Source organism: Myotis myotis, unplaced genomic scaffold (genome assembly GCF_014108235.1).
Source record: "Myotis myotis isolate mMyoMyo1 unplaced genomic scaffold, mMyoMyo1.p scaffold_m19_p_2, whole genome shotgun sequence".
In the NCBI taxonomy this organism is placed as follows: Eukaryota; Metazoa; Chordata; class Mammalia; order Chiroptera; family Vespertilionidae; genus Myotis; species Myotis myotis.
The window spans coordinates 27,909,822-27,927,546 of record NW_023416324.1 but is presented as its reverse complement, the minus strand read 5'-3'; the positions used below and the strand labels follow the sequence as shown (position 1 = coordinate 27,927,546).

The window sequence follows — 17,725 nt, the reverse complement described above, 5'->3', positions numbered from 1 at the left end:
TTTTTTTTAAATCCTCACCAAGGATATTTTTCTTCACTAATTTTTTTTAGAGACAGTGGAAGAGAGGGGAGATAGACAAACACTGGTGTGAGAGAGACAACGATTCTTTGCCTCCCGCAAGCGACCAGGCTGGGAAACCTGAAACCCAGGTACGTGCCCTTGACCAGGAATCGAACCCACGACCCTTCAGTCTGTGGGCTGATGCTCTAACCACTGAGCACCAGCTAGAGCCCCAACATAATCTATAATAATAAAAGGGTAATATGCTAATTAGACCGGACAGCCAAACCACCTTCTGGACGAAGCTGGGGCTGTGAGGGCCAAGGCAAGCCGAGGCTGTGGGGGCTGAGCCCCTTGCAGGAATTTCATGCAACTAGGTCAAGAGAGAAAAACCTTATAATTGTGAAAAACGATTGGTTGACTACTTAACAGTCATTCCCTTGTCTTTCTGGAAACAGAACTCTGCTTTTGGGGAGGAGGAGGAGGAGGGAAGCATGGGGTATATTATGTATGACTGGTCCAAGTCCATACCATTGTATGTTATACCATTTTTTTTGCCAGCATATATGAGCTCTCATCTACATAACCATCTTGCAAGGGTAGTATTATCTTTTCCATTTTACTGACAGGAAATTCCAGACTCAGAGGATCACTGGTTTGGAACACAAATCTGACTCCATAGCCCTTTCCAGCACTCTACAGCATTACTCATCCATGGATAATTTTGTGCATTTTTTATGACTGGTTGTGGGTATTCTACTTTTCTCTGACCCATCAAAGCGTCATGTACGCCTCCTTCCCCATCCATCTGGGAGCTCCTCGATTAAGGTGACTCACTACCCCTCAGGAACTGCTCCTAAACTTCTAGGAATCTCCTCCCCCCTCCCCCCCGCTCCCCCCCACCCCACCCCGCGTGTCTAAAGACTCCCAGGACCTCCTCCCCAAGAGCTGCTCCTAATGACCCCCAAATCCTCGCTCACTGGGGAACTGCTTTTTAATGACTCTTAAGGACATCGCCCCTTAGGGCTGTCCTAATGACCCACAGAGCTTGTCCCATTCAGGAACTGCTCTCTTCAAGAAATGCCTGGGTGTGCCAGCGAATGAGGGGGTTCCCAGAGCACGGGACTTTCGGTTTTAAAACCGAGCCAGTCCCGGGCAAGTCAGGACAAGTTGGTCACCTTACCAGGAGCTCCTAGACCTCGGAAGCTGCCCCTTCAGGACTCCCAGCAAGCACACTTCTGCCTTAGGCAAGGGCCTTACAAAAGCCTCTGCCCACCCCTGCATAGAAGCACCCTGCAGGAAGCCCCTCGCCCGCCCCCCTCCCCACTACCCACGGCTAGGCACTCGCCTCTTTCTGTCCTCATTAGCGGGGGGCGGCCAGACGCCCGCCTCCGATAGGCCAGCTCCGCACTCGGCGGAGATGCTCAGTGGCCGCGGTCCCGAGGCCCCGCGTTTCCTCCTGGCAACAGCCCGAGCGGGTGCTCATAGGCAGAGCCGATTGATACGCCCAGACTTTGGGGCGCTTGCAGCGCGTGCTCATTGGTTGTTTGAAGGCTTATAGTGGCCCTCGGATTGGCTCACTTTGTGGGGCGCTGTGCGGCTGCGCCGAGGCCGACTTTAGGGGAGGCGGGGCTTCGTCCTTCTCAGGCAGGAGAAGCGGCGAGATCGGCTGGTGCGGCAGCAGAAGCCGGGTCTTAGCCCTGCCGGGCCGGTGGGCTTTCGGCGAGAACCGTAAGGTTTCGGAATCTTTTTCGAGTTGTTGCTGCTGTGGCCTTGACCGTGAGATCCTGTGGGGGAGGGGGGGGGAGTGAGTGATGGGCACGGTTCTCACCCAATGGAAGCAGGAGCTTCTGAAATGCATCCTGGGATTGGTCCTTTCCAATTTCTTATGGCCAATGGTCGTCGGGAAGGGGGGCGGGTGTACTGGGCAGTATTTTCTTCCTGCGGCCGGGCCCCCTTCGCCTGGGCGGCGGGGCTAGGAGGGGCTGGGCCTCGATACGGTGAGGTTTGGGGATCTTGGGAGCGATACCCGGGGGAGCTGCCGAGTGGGGAGGGGGCGGGCGTTTGAAGTGGTTCTTAGCAATAGCTGCCTTTACAGAGCGGCTAAGTACCGGGCCTAGTGCTTAGCATTTTGCTTGCATCATCTGAGTTAATCACAGCGACCCTGCCAGCAAGGAGGTTGGGATCCCCGTCTTACGGTGGGGAAACTGAGGCCCTGGCAGCTCACACAGCCCAGGGCACACAGCTGGTAAATGGCAGAGGCCGGATTTGTAGTCAGAGTTGCTTGGACTCCGGAGCGGTGCTCTGGAACCACCAGGCTTTGTTGCTGGATGGGAGCAGGAAGGTGTTGGGGGAACAGGAGCTTTCCCCAGGGGATAGGTTGGGGGAAGGGAATCCGAGGGTTGAAGAAAGGAAATGAGCAACGGAGGCGAGGGCAGGGAATCAGTTATTCAAGTTTCTGAGTGCCTACTCTGTGCCGTGCATTGTTCTAGGTTCCGGGCACACAGAAATGAGCAAGTCCAGAGGCGATGGGCCACACGGGGGATGGGCCTTAACACTGTTTTCACGTGATTGTATGTTCTGTTAAAATTTGCAAAAGTAAGGTGTTTTGTATTCTTTTTAAAAGAGAGGGTCTTCAAAATTGAATAAACTTCCGGCTCCTCTACCATTGGGTCTGCCCTTCTAATGGGTTTAGTCTAGCTGGAGATTATTATTATGTAGGCAGCACAGAGCAATGGAAGGAGCGCCAGGAGTTCATTACAGGACTGGGGGCAGATTTCCTGGTATGTAAATCAGGGATAATAGTATACTGCCATGCAAAGGCTTGGCAAGGTACATGAAGAGCACCTGGCGGGGCGCAAATGGAAGCCGGAGAGATAGGTGTTTGTGTGCGGGGGTGGGGGGGGAAAGGGTGGGGAGGGAGGGGTTTGAGTTGTCTTCTCTCTTACCTGAGACAGCTCTCCTCCATGCTGTCTTCCCATGGAAACTTGGAGGCAGTTTCCTCACTTCTGAGCTCTCGAGCTCCCAAAGGCACTCTTGGAGCTGAACTGCCATGGCTTTGGGGCCCAGATTGGGGGAGTTCTAGAATTTCCTTTTGCTTTTTAACTGGCTCCTTTGAGCCGATATGCTTGGTTTTTATTCAGTTGTAATAGTCTTTTGTAGTGCCTGGTAACGGGGATGTATCCACTCAGCTGGAGGCCTCATCTAAAAACAAAGTATTTCCCCTTTTCTAGTCAGTTATGAAGTTTGCCCTGTGTTGCCAGTTTATTGCCTGTTTAAATTCTGTCCTTTGAGTTCTGGGTACAGTGCAATCACACCAGTCTCTACTTGACTTCATTAAGTGCTGCTGAAACTGCATTTTGGTTTAGATATAGTTTTAAAAATCATAGCTTATGCTACTAATATCAAAGTACTTTTAAAAAAAAGTATATCTTTTCTTTTTAAAATTTTATTTATTGATTTGAGTGAGAGGGAAACATCGATTTGCTGTTCCACTTATTTATACATTCATTGGTTGCTTCTTATATGTGCCCCGGCCGGAAATGTATCACGATGATGATACTCTAGCCAACGGGAGCTACCCAGCCAGGGCTCAAAGTACTTTAATTACATGAAACTTTATTTTGTAATCTTGTAACTAAGTAACTTTTCTTAGGAATCTGTAATCCTATTTTAAAGCTGTTCCTGAGGAGGGAGCCCATAGGTTGCTTTTTAAATCTGGTTATCGTAGATTATATTTAATACTCTGAAAAGCAGTTAGCAAGGTGAGAATAAGGGAGCGGAGTGACTTGGAAGGTAAGGGTGAAATATGGGCAGGGTGGCTGTATTGCTAGATAGGACCAACAATCAAATAGTTACCACTTCCCTTTATTAGTTTAAACAATGTCTCCATTTAAATAAGATTTGAGTACATGCAATGTTGATGCATCAGGTTCTTTTAAGCAGAGCCTTTTCTGTCTATTTCTGGTTCATTTAAATAACTTATCTAGAGGCAGGTTCCAGGTGTGAAGTCTTTTTTTTTTTTGATCTTCACCCTAGGATATATGTGTTGTTGTTCTTCATTGATTCTGGAGAGGGAGGGAAGGAGAGGAGGACCATTGATGTGAGAGAGAAACATCAATAGGTTGCCTCCCCTTTGCACCCCGACGGGTAATCGAACCCAAGACTCTTTGGTGCGCAGGAACATGCTCTAACCACTGAGCACACATGCCAGGGCCAGGTGTGAGGTCTTAATACTTCTTCAGAATTTCTAAGTTATCGTTTACTGTTTTCAGCACTGACAGTCCCAGCATTTAATTTTAATTACAACTTTGTGCTCTTATGAATTTCTTCAGATTCCTGCCTGACCAACGTGACCTCAAAAAGGAGGGAAAATGGCTTCTGAATCTGAAACCCTGAATCCCAGCGCTCGGATAATGACCTTTTACCCGACTATGGAGGAGTTCCGGAACTTCAGTCGATACATTGCCTACATCGAATCCCAAGGAGCTCATCGGGCTGGGCTGGCCAAGGTGAGGGGTGGGCTTGTTCGGCAATGGCTTCTGTGCCAGGGCAGCAGGAAGGTGGAAGAACTGAGTTTTGCTGAAAGGCTGGCAGGGTGATGAGCTGCGGGGGCTGTCCTCTTTGCAAGTTAATTCCGTTCGTTAGCATCTGAAGCATTTCCTTTCTGTAGGGGGAGAGCTGCTTGGAATCCGTGAAAGGGCCATTAAGAGCCAGTGTGTCAGGGCCACTGCTGGGGTGCCTCCTCCTCTGGTGGAGATGGTGCTTGAGTGCTTTTATCTGTCATTGCGCGCTTGTGCCGTTAAACTTCCCTTGTTCTCATTTCACAGCCAGCACTCTCATAGTGATCTGGCTTCCCGTGTGGACTGTTCAGTGAGAGAGAATCAGCTCTTCATCCTCCTCTCTTGGTGCCCAGATGAGACACTGAGGCTGAGAAACAGTATTACTTACCTTAGTGCCGTGGTTGGCAAACTGCGGCTCACGAGCCACATGCGGCTCTTGGCCCCTTAAGTGTGGCTCTTCCACAAAATACGGGCGCGCACGTACAGTGCGATTGAAACTTCGTGGCCCATGCGCAGAAGTCGGTATTTTGTGGAAGAGCCACACTCAAGGGGCCAAAGAGCCGCAGTTTGCCGACCACTGCCTTAGTGCATGGCAACCAGGCAGCTAGTCGGTGGCAGAACTGGATCAGGGTTAGCATGACGGTGTGACTGGCTGCATTTGGATGGGCCTGGCTAAAGCAAAGTAACTTTCTAGTAAAATTGACTGTTACCATTGGGTAGCAGCCTGCACACTGCCGGGACGCCGACCAGCTCGCCAGGTTTCCGACCCGTCTCTGTTTCTTGTGTTCCCGACAGGTTGTTCCTCCCAAGGAGTGGAAGCCTCGAGCGTCCTATGATGACATTGATGAGCTGGTCATTCCGGCTCCCATCCAGCAGCTGGTGACCGGGCAGTCTGGGCTCTTCACTCAGTACAACATTCAGAAGAAAGCCATGACTGTTCGAGAGTTCCGCAAGATAGCCAATAGTGATAAGTGAGTGGAAACACGTTTCTTCCTTTATCTGTCCTAGCGTCTAGTACTTAACTTTTCCTCAAAGCTGTCTTCAAGACGGCTGCTGTCTGGCTGAAGACCAGTGTCCCAGCTCTAGCTTCTGTCTCCCTTTCTGACCTTTTAATGGAAGCATTCCCTCCTCTCAGGACTGTGTCACAGTCTCAACTTGTCCATATTCTCACATAAAGTAGTCCCATTGTTTTTCCATCAAAAGGAGAACCATTTTCTGACTCCGTAAGTTGCAGATTTCCGAAGGAGAATGCTGGAGTTGGTTCAAAGGGAGCTTTTGCCAGATGTATTGATAATCACTTGCTGATCTGAAAGTGGTCTCAGTAGTTTAATCTCTTCCTTCTGGGTCCTTCTGTCTTTAGTCATGCTCAAAATCCTCACTACCCATAAAACTGCTTTCTCCTTTCCACTTTTTGTTTGTTTGTTGTCGTCGTTGTTAATCCTCACCCAACAACATTTTCCCACTCATTTTTAGAGAGAATGGAAGGGAGGGGGAGAGGCAGAGAGAGAAATATTGAGGTGAGAGAGACACATCTATTGGTTGCCTCCTATGCCCTGACCAAGACAGGGGATTGAGCCTGCAACCAAGGTACATGCCCTTGACTGAAATCGAAGCCGGAACCCTTCACTTGGCGCTCTATCCACTGAGCCAACCCGGCCACGACTTCTTTCCACTTTGACATTAACAGGATGTGAATGAACTGCCAAGCTGGTTGCTATTTTCTGACTCCATTCTTCCTCATGTGTACATTCTTGTCTGTGTTAGAAACGTCTGTCTTTGTTGAGGCCTGCTGTTTTCAGTTGATTTTCTCTGCCGTTTGTAACATTTAGCTCTCATTTGATCTCAGCGAATGAATTTTGTCTTCTCCTCATCAGCTCTCACTGCTCTTTCTTAATCCTTTCCCTTGGATCTTCTCCTTTCCCGTGCCACTCCATAATTTTGAGTTTCCACAAGGGATTCCTTCCTTTCCCCTTTTCTCCTGAGCCTTACGGATCTACGCATGTCTGATTTCAGCCAGTCAGACATGTGCCTTCACTGTGAACGGGCCCAGAGCTGGATCTGAAGCTTGCCAGCCTTCACACTTTGGGGGCGTGACTTCATGTGCTTTATCATCTCTCTCTCTCACATCAGATCTCACTCTTTCTATTTCTGCGCTTTGCCTTCTTTTCCGTTGGCTTATGATTCTAAATATGGTCTTCCAGTTTTATTGACAGCTTAACGCTTAAACGTCTGCTAGTATAGTGCTGGCCAACTGCTGTCTAATGAGATAATTTATGTGCAAGCGTGTTGAAGAAGTGTGACATGCTCTGTGGACGAAAGGCTGTGTCACCCTGTGTCTGGTTTCTGTCTGTGTGGTGTGTCTGTGGGGTGGCAGCACCCAGCACACCTGCTTTCTGTTTCACATGGGCCTCAGCCTCCTGTGCCCGCCTTCTCTTCTTGTCAACATATGGTAGGCCTTTTCTCCTCTCACAATACCGCCTTTCTTTTTAAGTTCACCAGCCCGTGTCTTTTCTTTTCATCTGACATACAACAAAGTCTTACCCTTGGTTTCTATCTGCATGGTCAGCAGAACGCAGTGGGTAAAAAAATCTAAATTTATAAAGCAGATCAGTTGGAGGTGGAAAAGTTATTTATGTTTAAAAGGGAACTTCAGAGTTCTAAACATTATTATTCACTAGGTTGACATTAACACATAAGCCAGTATCTAAAGTAAGATTTGTTTTTCCTCACTCATCCCATTATCTCCACACAATTTCATTTTGGTCTCTGCTTCCACTCTTTATCTGCTCATGATATTTTTTGCCATTCGAGTTATAATGTTCGTTTTCAAATACCCTTTAGGTTTATATATTATTCTTTTTAAAATTGCTGTGTAATCATTTTTAAGGGGTTTTGAACTGTTTTGTTTGTAAGTACGATTATTTGTTGAATGTTAGCTGCTGCATTGGATGCTGGAAGTGTGGCAGTGATGGTACACACGAGCCTCTGGGAGCCGCTTCCTTCACTTACCAGGGAAGCGAGCCGTGGAAGGCCTCCGCTCTTCCCAGGCTGCTGGGTTTCGGTTGTCTGTTGATATGCAGTTGACCTTGATCAATGTTGGAGTGGGCGTCAACTCCCCATTCCCACCCCCACCCTGTGAAGTCAAATTTGCCTATAACTTTTGACTCCCCCAAATCTTAACTACTAATAAATAGCCTACTGTTGATCGGAAGTCTTACTGGTAACATAAATAGTCTATTAACACATTTTGTGTATGTATTGTATACTGTATTCTTTTTTTTTTAAAATATATTTTATTTATTTTTTACAGAGAGGAAGGGAGAGGGATAGAGAGTTAGAAACATCGATGAGAGAGAAACATTGATCAGCTGCCTCCTGCACACCACCTACTGGGGATGTGCCTGCAACCAAGGTACATGCCCTTGACTGGAATCGAACCTGGGACTCTTCAGTCCGCAGGCTGACGCTCCATCCACTGAGCCAAACCGGTCAGGGCTGTATACTGTATTCCTATAATAATAAGTAAGCTAGAGAAAATAAAACGTTAACAAAATCATAAGGAAGAGAAAATATGTTTACAGAAAAATAACCCGCATGTAAGTGGACCTGCACAGGTCAAACCTGTGTTGTTCACAGGTCAGCTGTATAGGGATTTGCAGTTTTGGGATCTCACAAATTTGTCAGCTGTTTTCTCCTTGGGTGGCCAGGCTACTTCTGATTCTAGCTGGGTGTATAGCTTTAGTAGATTCTCTTCAAAGACTTGAAGATACCATGCTTCTTAAGGAAGATGCGCTTATATATTCATGTACATCACCTTCCTTGGGCCCAGAGCTCACGGAAGGGATATTGAGGGAGTTACTATCTTAGAGTCTTGAAGGCTGAGGTTATGTCATATTCGTTTGAAATAGCTTGCTGTTTCTGGAATAGGAGATTGTGTCTTGTGCTGTTCAAGAATTTAGTCCCTTATAAGTGGTTAACACTTCTTTTATGTTTGAAAGGTACTGTACCCCACGCTATAGTGAGTTTGAAGAGCTTGAACGGAAATACTGGAAAAATCTTACTTTCAATCCGCCAATCTATGGCGCAGACGTGAATGGCACTCTCTATGAAAAGGTGAGGCTCTCTGGCGACTCTCTGCGCAGCATTTTTGTAGTTTTGTAGTGGAATGACATTTTATCTGCCCAGCGCTCAGTAGGCCCCTGAAAGCTGCTTGCTGATGGGGGAATGATCCACCACCAGCTGATGTGCCGTGCTCGCTTAATTGGGGGTAGTTTTGCATGTGACTGAATGCTACTTCTCCCACTCTACATGTGAATCGGGTGGTGTGGTGTTCTTTGCCAGGGCTGTTAGAATAGTCTGTGGGTGGTAGCTGATGAGTTCTTGAAAGGGTGGGATCACAGTAGATGAATTGTTGGGGGAGAAGCAGTGTGGTTTCTGCAGAAAAAAGATCACTGACTATAATAAAAGTAATATATATTTAAGAAGTGAAACTTACTTAGATTTTCAGAACCAGCAAACAACGTTCTGTAGCAAAAACTGTTTTAACCAGTTGCACTGGCTTGGAATGTAAAAGGAAGGAATGTTTGGAAGGTTTTTTTGGACGTTTAAAAAATTTGTAGCACATTTCAAGGATTATCACTCAGATTAATTCCAATTTTTTTTGTAAATTATTGGAAGGAAGAAGTTTAAAAAGTGAATTCCAAGTTTATAGATGAGTTTTTTTGGGTGGTGGGGAAGTGAAGCAGGGACATTAATTGTGGGAAGATGCTGTAAGGACCTGGGATGGGGAGACACAAGCAGGGAATAATAATCCATAACATGCCATGGGCGGTGGGCGCCTTGCTGACCATTACAACTCAGAAAAGGACTGGGTAAAACTTTTTACCGAGAACACTGCTCAGTGGAAAGTGGGGCTAGAAAAGTCACAGATTGATCTAGTTCATGCTCATGTTTTGTATATTTTATGGTTTAAGAGTTTCTATTTTGTCATAAGTTTCTTTAGCTTCAGTTCAAAACTCTTTATTCTGGGGTTTAGAACATGTGGCTGTCACTGCTTTATTCATCTTTCATATACGAGTGCTCACCAAGTGGTATTTGTCCTTCAGAGGTTATAATGGCATCGTTTCCAGTGGTGGTGTAAAGAGTGGGTGAGGGATGCTGTGGTCTTCATGTCCATGCTGTTTTGACATTATTCCACATCTTCGTTAGAGGTGACAGCTCACCTGGGACCTACTCCATGATTTGTAGGTTCGGAGCCTCGATTTATAATCTTGATAACTTGCCCTGGACTGTCATTTCCTTTGCAGCATGTTGATGAGTGGAATATTGGCCGGCTGAAAACCATCCTGGACTTGGTGGAAAAGGAGAGTGGGATCACCATCGAGGGTGTGAACACCCCGTACCTGTACTTTGGCATGTGGAAGACATCCTTTGCCTGGCACACTGAAGATATGGACCTATACAGCATCAATTACCTGCACTTCGGAGAACCCAAGTCCTGGTACAGTCAGCCTGCAGTTGGCGCTGGAGCTTCTCGGGAGGGAGGGGGCTCCTCAGCTCTCCTGTGCCCAGAAAACGCCTCCAGAGCTTGTTAAAATGCAGGCTCGGGTTCAGTAGGCTTAGGGTGGGAGTGGCATTTTACATTTTAAACAGACTTCCAAGTGCTGAGATGCTTTTGGAGCTCAGACTGCCTTTGGAGTAGCAGGCTTTACAGTAGAGGGCGGGGCACTTCGTACCACTGTGTGCAAGCGTGAGCTGGCTGAGTGACTGAGAGCCACAGAGGCTATTCCCACCTCTCCCACCGCTTTCTGGTTTCTTTTTCTGAGCAGGCCTGAGTTATTTCTTAGAGGCAGACTTCCAAGGCTAGAGCCCCGCCTGCAGATGATAGAAAACTTCCTTTTCCTCATGGAAAAAAATATTTGGTGAGCAGCAGTGTGTGCTTAACGCAAGAGGGGATGCAAGGCTATTCAGCATATGCTTCCTGCTCTCCAGGATGTCCTTAGTCTAGTTGGGGAGACAAAGATGTGTTCTCTCTTCTCTCCCTCTGCCGGTCCATCACTAACTGGCTCAGCAGTTAGTGAAGGTGCTGCATTCAACGGCAGTGAATAAGACAGGTGAGGTAGCTACCGTCACAGACAGGAGATGCAAAGTGTGAGGGAAGCTCTGATGGGAGACGGTGGATGCTGTAGGTCCATGTGGAGAGGGCACATGAGGGGTGGCGATCAGAGAGGGTGTCCCTGAAGGAGGTGACAATGAAGCTGAGACCTAGCAAATGAGAAAGACGTAGCTGAGTAGCTGGTTGGGACGATGGTGGGTTCAGGAGAAGGGAGGCTGCGGGAAGTGTGTCTCAGTGGTTGGAAAACCTGGGCAAAGATCCTGAGTTGAGAGACAGCGTGATGTCTTTAGTGAACTAGGGGAAGATCATAGTGGTTTGGGTGCCAGGTACTATGATTGAAGTGAGTGAGGAAGCCAGAGGAACAGCATGGGCCTGGCCATGAGGAGTCATGGGCACTGGATCCATCTTCCTGCCCTTTTCCAGCATCTAAAGTCACATCCCTTCCCAGGGGTTTTCCTTCCTTCTTTCAAATAATTTTGGCAAAATTTTTTGACCTACTGTCCCATGACCTTCCTTAGTTGGCTAGACTTGGAGACTCTGTCAGTGTAGCTTTTGTGTCTTCACCACGTTTACGCCAAAGTTCCCTGAGAATGGATTTCTGTTGCCGTGTCAAGAACAGGTTTTCTGGTTATACATGCACTCTTCAGGCCATCAGGGGGACCTCCAGAGTTGGGCTTGCACGGTTGCCCACAGTGCTTCCAGTGACAAACATCCGCATCTGTTTTGTTTCATAATGAAGCTTTTGGGATGGGAAGTGTTTGTTGTGGAATAATCTTTAGACTTGCTTATAAAGGTTAGAATAGACTTTCTGTGCTTTTCAGACTGTAAAGTTTAGCAGTTTAGCGAAAGTTTTGAATAGTCTTACCTGGTTTTTTGGCCTTTTTTTATGAAGAGCAGTTTCTATGGTGTCTGGGTGGAGGAGTAACTACTGGGTGATCAGTATATCTGGGGACAAGGGGAGATGGGTTCAACAGCAGATATGGGGCCAGGTCTAATCCATTTTGCCTTGTTTTTTATTCTTTATCCTGTCACTGTTCGGCCATCAGGTCTGCCTGGGGCACTTTAATGCCATCCTTCTCCCATTTCATTTTCATTTTCATTTCATTCCATTGCATTTCATTTCATGTCATTTAGGACATCATAGAGAGCGACACTGAGTGCATACCTAAATCCTGGCTCACAGTAAACAGCAATGTCTCATTAATGAATAGAAAAGAGGAATTCACTGACACTTCTCTCTGGGCTCCCCGCTGCTCTGCCCAAACAGTCTAATATTTCATTTCTCCAGGTTTCCTTTCTCGTTTTTGTAGTTGGGAGGTTGAAAAACCTGATAGCTTGAGCTGTTTTGAGAGTGGGAACCAGCCCCTTCCGCTCCCGTCCTGTCCTCTGCTCAGCGTCCAATGCCTTTATGTGATTGCAGGTACTCTGTTCCCCCTGAGCACGGGAAGCGGTTGGAGCGCCTCGCCAAAGGTACTGTGTCTCCTCCACAGCGGGCTCACACCCTCCTGTGCGCTGTGCTCATTGCTCTAATGCGTCCATTCTCTGTGGTCAGATTCTCTCGTGTCCCTTCTCAGGCCTGCAGGTGGGGGGTAAGCCAGACTGCCAGGCTAGTTATCCGAATGGAGCAACTAAAAACAGAGCCTTTCCGCACTTTGTCCTGGGAAGGGACTCGGCAATTCCTTCTTAGACGGTCTTTGCCTTGGTTTTATCGAGCACGGATTCATTTGACCGGAGATAGTATACCTGTCATATTGGGTCTGACTCTTCTGCCAGAAACCCAAATGTTCAAGTCAGGATGGAATTATTTAATGCGTTGACTCCTTAAAGTGGCCTTTGATAGATGATTCCTCCAGAGAGCCCATTTCAGGAGAGCTGGGTAGTCTGTTCTGTAGTAGACATGTTACTAACAAAGACTGAGGATGCAGCTGCATGGAGGAAGGTCTGAAAGCGTGTCAAAGCTGTTTATCAGAAAACGGGCTGCTGGGTCATCTCACGTCCCCAAACAGAATCTGATTACCCACGGGCGGCCTACCCGCGAGAGCCCAGAGGTTCACTGTGGAATCTTGGAGCTGGGCTGGGGCTGAAGGATCCATAGAGATCACCTTGGTGATTTATCCCCGTATTGTCCAGGCGGGATGCACAGGGGTAGGATGCTAGGGTTACAGAGCGAGTGTGGAGCACCGTTCACGTGTGCCTATTTTCAATTAAACAGGCTTTTTCCCAGGAAGTGCTCAAAGCTGTGAGGCTTTTCTCCGCCATAAGATGACCTTGATTTCCCCTTTAATGCTGAAGAAATACGGAATTCCCTTTGACAAGGTGAGCTGACTTTACATATGGAAATCCTTAGCCTCACACGGAAACCGCCCTTTCTGGTCTGTGTTTCACAGAGAGGAGCTTTATTCTCGTTCATTACCCTGTGCCAGGTGTGGGCCAAAGCTGACATATATAACAACACTTTGGCATCAGGGTATTAAAGGTGGGGCTGCTAGACCTTCCCGGGACCAGATGGGAGTCAAATCCCCGTGAACAGAGTTCCTTTGGAAGAATGGTTATTATAGTCGTGGCATTCTAATCTATATTAATAAAGAGCTAATATGCTGATGGTCGATCCGCTGTAAGGGTAACGACTAGGTCATTAGCATATTAGCTGGTGCATATTAGCTGGTGCATATTAGCTGGTGCGTTGCTCTGGAGACGGGCGGAAGTGGGGAGGTGCCAGGAGGAGGCGAAACCATCCCGTGCCGGGAAGGGCAGGGGTGAGAGCCCATAGCGCCCCCCTCACCAGTCCTTCGCCACCCACACCACTCCTGCAGTTGGATGCAGCTGCTTCAACTCTGCTCTTGCGCAGGTCACTCAGGAAGCTGGAGAGTTCATGATCACATTTCCTTATGGCTACCACGCCGGCTTCAACCACGGCTTCAACTGTGCAGAGTCTACCAATTTTGCTACGCGGCGGTGGATTGAGTATGGCAAACAGGCAGTGCTGGTGAGTGCTTGGCCTCTCTGTCCCTCTGCCTCAACATGTCTGGTTCTTGTTAGGTGCACTGGCTGCTGGTTAGAACGTCTCTTTGATCTTCTGCAGTTCAGAAACCAAGTGCCTGGGAATGTGCAAAAGTGCCCAACATCTTGCGTTCGTTAAAAATTTGTTCAGATTCGGGACGTATAAAGTGAGGTTTTCGTGTGTAAGTCCATTGGGCATTCAGACCACACCCACACACATTGATACTCGGGCTTTAGCCACTCGGGGATTTCTCTGTTGAGAAGTTCTGAGGGGTTTACTTTTACTTGAGGGAAGCAGAGGGCTGGACCTTTGATTGGGAGTAGCCTTGCTCGTGTGGTCCTGGCCTTGGATAGATACCAACGCGAAGGTGGCTGTTGACCATCTGGGGTCTGAGTGCCGAGTTTCCTATCGATCGGTTCTCACGCATCCTTGTAGTGCCTGGGCGGACTGCCCAGCGCCATGCATTCTCCGCCCTTCTCCCCTGCTTCCCTCCCTGTCTGAAGCTCTGCAAGGACAATATGCCTTCAGCCTCTGAACCCAAAATGGTTTGGCTTTAAGCTTCTTGGACCTTTGTCCACCTGAGGGGAGGAGATGGGATATGGGGTCAGGTGGGAGCAGGTGAAGTGTGCTCACCTGGGGCTCGTCTGGTTACTCGTGGCAGTGCTCCTGTAGGAAGGATATGGTGAAGATCTCCATGGACGTGTTTGTGAGGAAGTTCCAGCCAGAAAGGTACAAACTTTGGAAAGCTGGGAAGGACAGCACAGTTATCGACCACACGCTGCCCACGCCAGAAGCCGCTGAGTTTCTTAAGGAGAGTGAACTGCCTCCAAGGGCCGCGAGTGAGGAGGAGTGCCCAGAGGAGGACATGGAGGGAGTCGAGGACGGCGAGGACGGCCACCTGAAGAGAAGGTAAGGCGGCAGCCCTCGGGGCCCAGCTGTCTGAGGAGGCACGTGGAGGCAGCTACTGAGAGGCTGTTACTAAGTGAGGCGTTTGAGCCACAGATGAGGGAGTTTCCTTTTTGGTACGGGCTCCAGAGTCCTCAGAGTGAGGGCATTTAGGCCCCCGGTGGCTGTTACCAGGAGCGATGGCATGGTGGTGCGCCCGTGGTCTGCTGGAGCGAGGGGCACACATGTGCCAGGGTACCGCTCCCTCTGGGCCAGAAAAGTCACAATTTCTCATCTTCATCATGAGAGCTTTTTTAAAAAAATATTTTTATTGATTTCAGAGAGGAAGGGAGAAGGAGAGAGAGAGAGAGAAACATCAGTGAGAGAGCATCATTGATTGCCTGCTTCCTGCATGACCCCTATTGGGGATTGGGCCTGCCACCCGGGCATGTGCCCTGACCGGGAATCGAACCCTGACCTCCTGGTTGATAGGTCGATGCTCAACCCCTGAGCCACACTGGCCGGGCGTGAGAGCTTTTTAAAGAAGGAGAGTGTGAGCATTATGCTAAGTGAAATAAGCCAGTCAGAGAAAGATAAATACCACATGATCTCACTCATTTGTGGATTATAGAGAACTACATAGACTGATGAAAAGGGACAGACTCAAAGACTGAGAAACAGCAATCAGGCTATCAATCCCCAGAAGGAAAGTAGGGGAGGGCGGGGGTAAGGGGAAGAGATCAACCGAAGGACTTGTATACATGTATATAAGCCATACCAATGGACATGGACAACAGGGGGATGGGAGCATGAGTGTGTGTGGGGGGGAGGTTGGGGGTTAATGGGGGGGATGAGGACACATTTGTAATACCTTAACTAATAATTAAAAAAAAAAAAAAAAGGAGAGTGTGGTGCTCGCTACGGGAAGATTAATTAGCATGTCCCCTGCACAAGGACGACATACCAATTTGTGAAGCGGTTCATATTAAAAAAAAAGAAAGAAAGAAAGAAAGAAAAAAGAGCGTGTGGTAGTGGAAATGAGATTCCTGGCCTTGTCAGTGTTTGAGCCAGAGGATCTCTCTCCTAAGGCTCGTTTATCCTAGGCCCCGTGGGGAAGGAAGGAGGGACTTTGACGGGCTCCTGCTTTACACCAGGTGCTTTCGGGTACTCTGCTTGCCTTTTCTTAAGCCTCGTGGTGGGTGGTGATATCCCTGTTTTCCATTTGATGGGACGCGCTCAGGTCCCACAAATGGGGGACTGTAGGCTCTGGGCACTGGTTTTGGGGTTGTGTGTGGATGTGTTTGTGTAAGTGGATATATACATGGGCCCTTACACAGCTCACTCTCCTCCTTGCAGCCTCGCCAAGCACCGCATAGGGACAAAGAGGCACCGAGTTTGTCTCGAAATTCCGCAGGAGGTCAGTCAGAGCGAGCTCTTCCCCAAGGAGGAGCTGAGTTCCGGCCAGTACGACCTGACGGCGTGCCAGGCCGCGCTCGCCCCCGTGAGGCCCACCCACAGCTCCGTGCGGCAGGTCGAGGATGGCCTCCCCTTCCCAGGTCAGCTGGTTACGGTATTCTCCCCCACCCTGACTGTTCTGTTCTCTGTTGGGTGCCATGTTAGTGCTGGGTCACCAATGAGAAAAAGGGGAGAGACAGGCCCGGGTGTGAGGAGCACTTTGGTTGGGAACACACAGGGCAGGTGCGGAACGTAGGGGAAAGCCCCCACCCCTCCTTTTGCCTGGTGAGGGGTCCAGGAGACACTGAAGGTTTTGGTGAAGTGACGATGAACCGAAGGGGAGAAGATCAGTAGGAATTTTCCAGGCAGCACTGGTGACATACAAAGGGCATCCTCGAGAGGCACAGCGGGGGCCAAGGCATGAAGCTGTGAAAGGACAGAGCTGTTTGTGGGGCTGGTAGTGATTTCCTGCCATTTGAATATGGGGGCGGAAGACAGGTGTGTTACCAGGAAATGAGCTATAGATATAGAAGCGAGAGGATGTAGGGACTGCCTGTCATCTTAGCTTGGCTCACACGGAGGCCCGGGAGCCAGTTGTATTTCAGGGGGGAGTGGTATGGTCACAGTGTTCTAGAGCAGCGGTCGCCAACCTTTCGGACCTCATGGACCGCCAGTGGTCCGCGGACCTCCGGTTGCCCACCGCTGTTCTAGAGCAGTCCCTCGGGCGGATGGTTGTGAGGGTAGATTTGTTGGGCACAGGCTGTATCAGTGTCCAGTCAGGCTTGACAACACCTTGTCGGTACCTCTGCTGAAAGCCAGACAGCTCTATGGACTCGACCTGGGTCTGGGCTACCTTCGTTCAGGTTGTCCAGCCTGGGGTGCTAGGTCTCTCCTGTGCTCGGCCTTCATTTCCTGCCAGACTTCTGAGGACATGGCAGCTGTCACTTAATGAGCGTCTGCCATGTGTGCCAGGCTGTGCTCCATCTTACGCAGAGCCCTGGTGGTACCTTGCATTAGAGAGGGTGGAACTGGAGTCCCAGAGAGGATCAGCAGCCGCCCATCACACAGTGACCTGTGGGTGACAGCCGGGATTCAAGGCCGGGCCTCACCCTGCCCCTGTTCTTTGTGCTTTGTCACTGCCTTTCTCGAGGTTCAGACGTGCGGGAGGAAGTTGGCTCTGTCCAATGTGTATGTGTGTTGCAGATTATTCTGACTCGACTGAAGTCAAATTTGAAGAGCTGAAAAACGTCAAACTCGAAGAGGAGGAGGAGGAGGAGGAGGCGGAGGAAGAGGAGGAGGAAGCAGCTGCTGCCTTGGATCTTTCTGTGAATCCTGCCTCTATAGGGGGACGCCTTGTCTTCTCAGCCTCCAAAAAGAAATCATCTTCCAGCCTGGGCTCCAGTTCATCACAGGATTCTGTTTCTTCCGATTCAGAAACCAGTGAGCCCCTGTCCTGCCCAGGCCCAGGGCAGACGGGAGTCCTCACCGTGCACAGCTATGCCAGAGGGGACGGCAGGGTCGCTGCGGGAGAGCCGTGCACGCGGAAGAAAAGGAGCGCCAGCAGGAGTATCAGCGAGCGGGAGCTGGCGGAGGTAGGCTGCCTGGAAGGGACCCTGTGGGTGGGGTGCAGCGGTGCCCAGGATGCAGGAGTAACCGTAGGGTGGACCTCCAGTCTGCCGTGGTGTGGAGTAGAAAGCCAGGTGGCAC

The 17,725-nt window shown here is 49.2% G+C and overlaps 1 protein-coding gene across 6 annotated transcripts in view; it reads left to right on the top strand.

Moving 5' to 3' along the window:
* The first annotated feature begins 1,582 nt into the window (after positions 1 to 1,582).
* KDM4A (lysine demethylase 4A) overlaps positions 1,583 to 17,725 on the top strand; it is a 41,790-nt gene continuing 25,647 nt past the window's right edge. For 2 of the 6 annotated variants that reach the window (XM_036347765.1, XM_036347766.1), the window contains exons 1-10: positions 4,374 to 4,511; positions 5,358 to 5,533; positions 8,561 to 8,675; positions 9,869 to 10,062; positions 12,098 to 12,147; positions 12,890 to 12,993; positions 13,526 to 13,663; positions 14,340 to 14,587; positions 15,920 to 16,119; positions 17,222 to 17,610. In XM_036347765.1, the coding sequence (XP_036203658.1) occupies positions 4,374 to 4,511; positions 5,358 to 5,533; positions 8,561 to 8,675; positions 9,869 to 10,062; positions 12,098 to 12,147; positions 12,890 to 12,993; positions 13,526 to 13,663; positions 14,340 to 14,587; positions 15,920 to 16,119; positions 17,222 to 17,610 (1,752 nt within the window). Of the gene's footprint in view, positions 1,737 to 1,903; positions 2,001 to 4,065; positions 4,220 to 4,334; positions 4,512 to 5,357; positions 5,534 to 8,560; positions 8,676 to 9,868; positions 10,063 to 12,097; positions 12,148 to 12,889; positions 12,994 to 13,525; positions 13,664 to 14,339; positions 14,588 to 15,919; positions 16,120 to 17,221; positions 17,611 to 17,725 lie in introns of those variants that run through there. The other 4 variants (XM_036347760.1, XM_036347763.1, XM_036347761.1 and 1 more) reach the window with 4 other exon arrangements.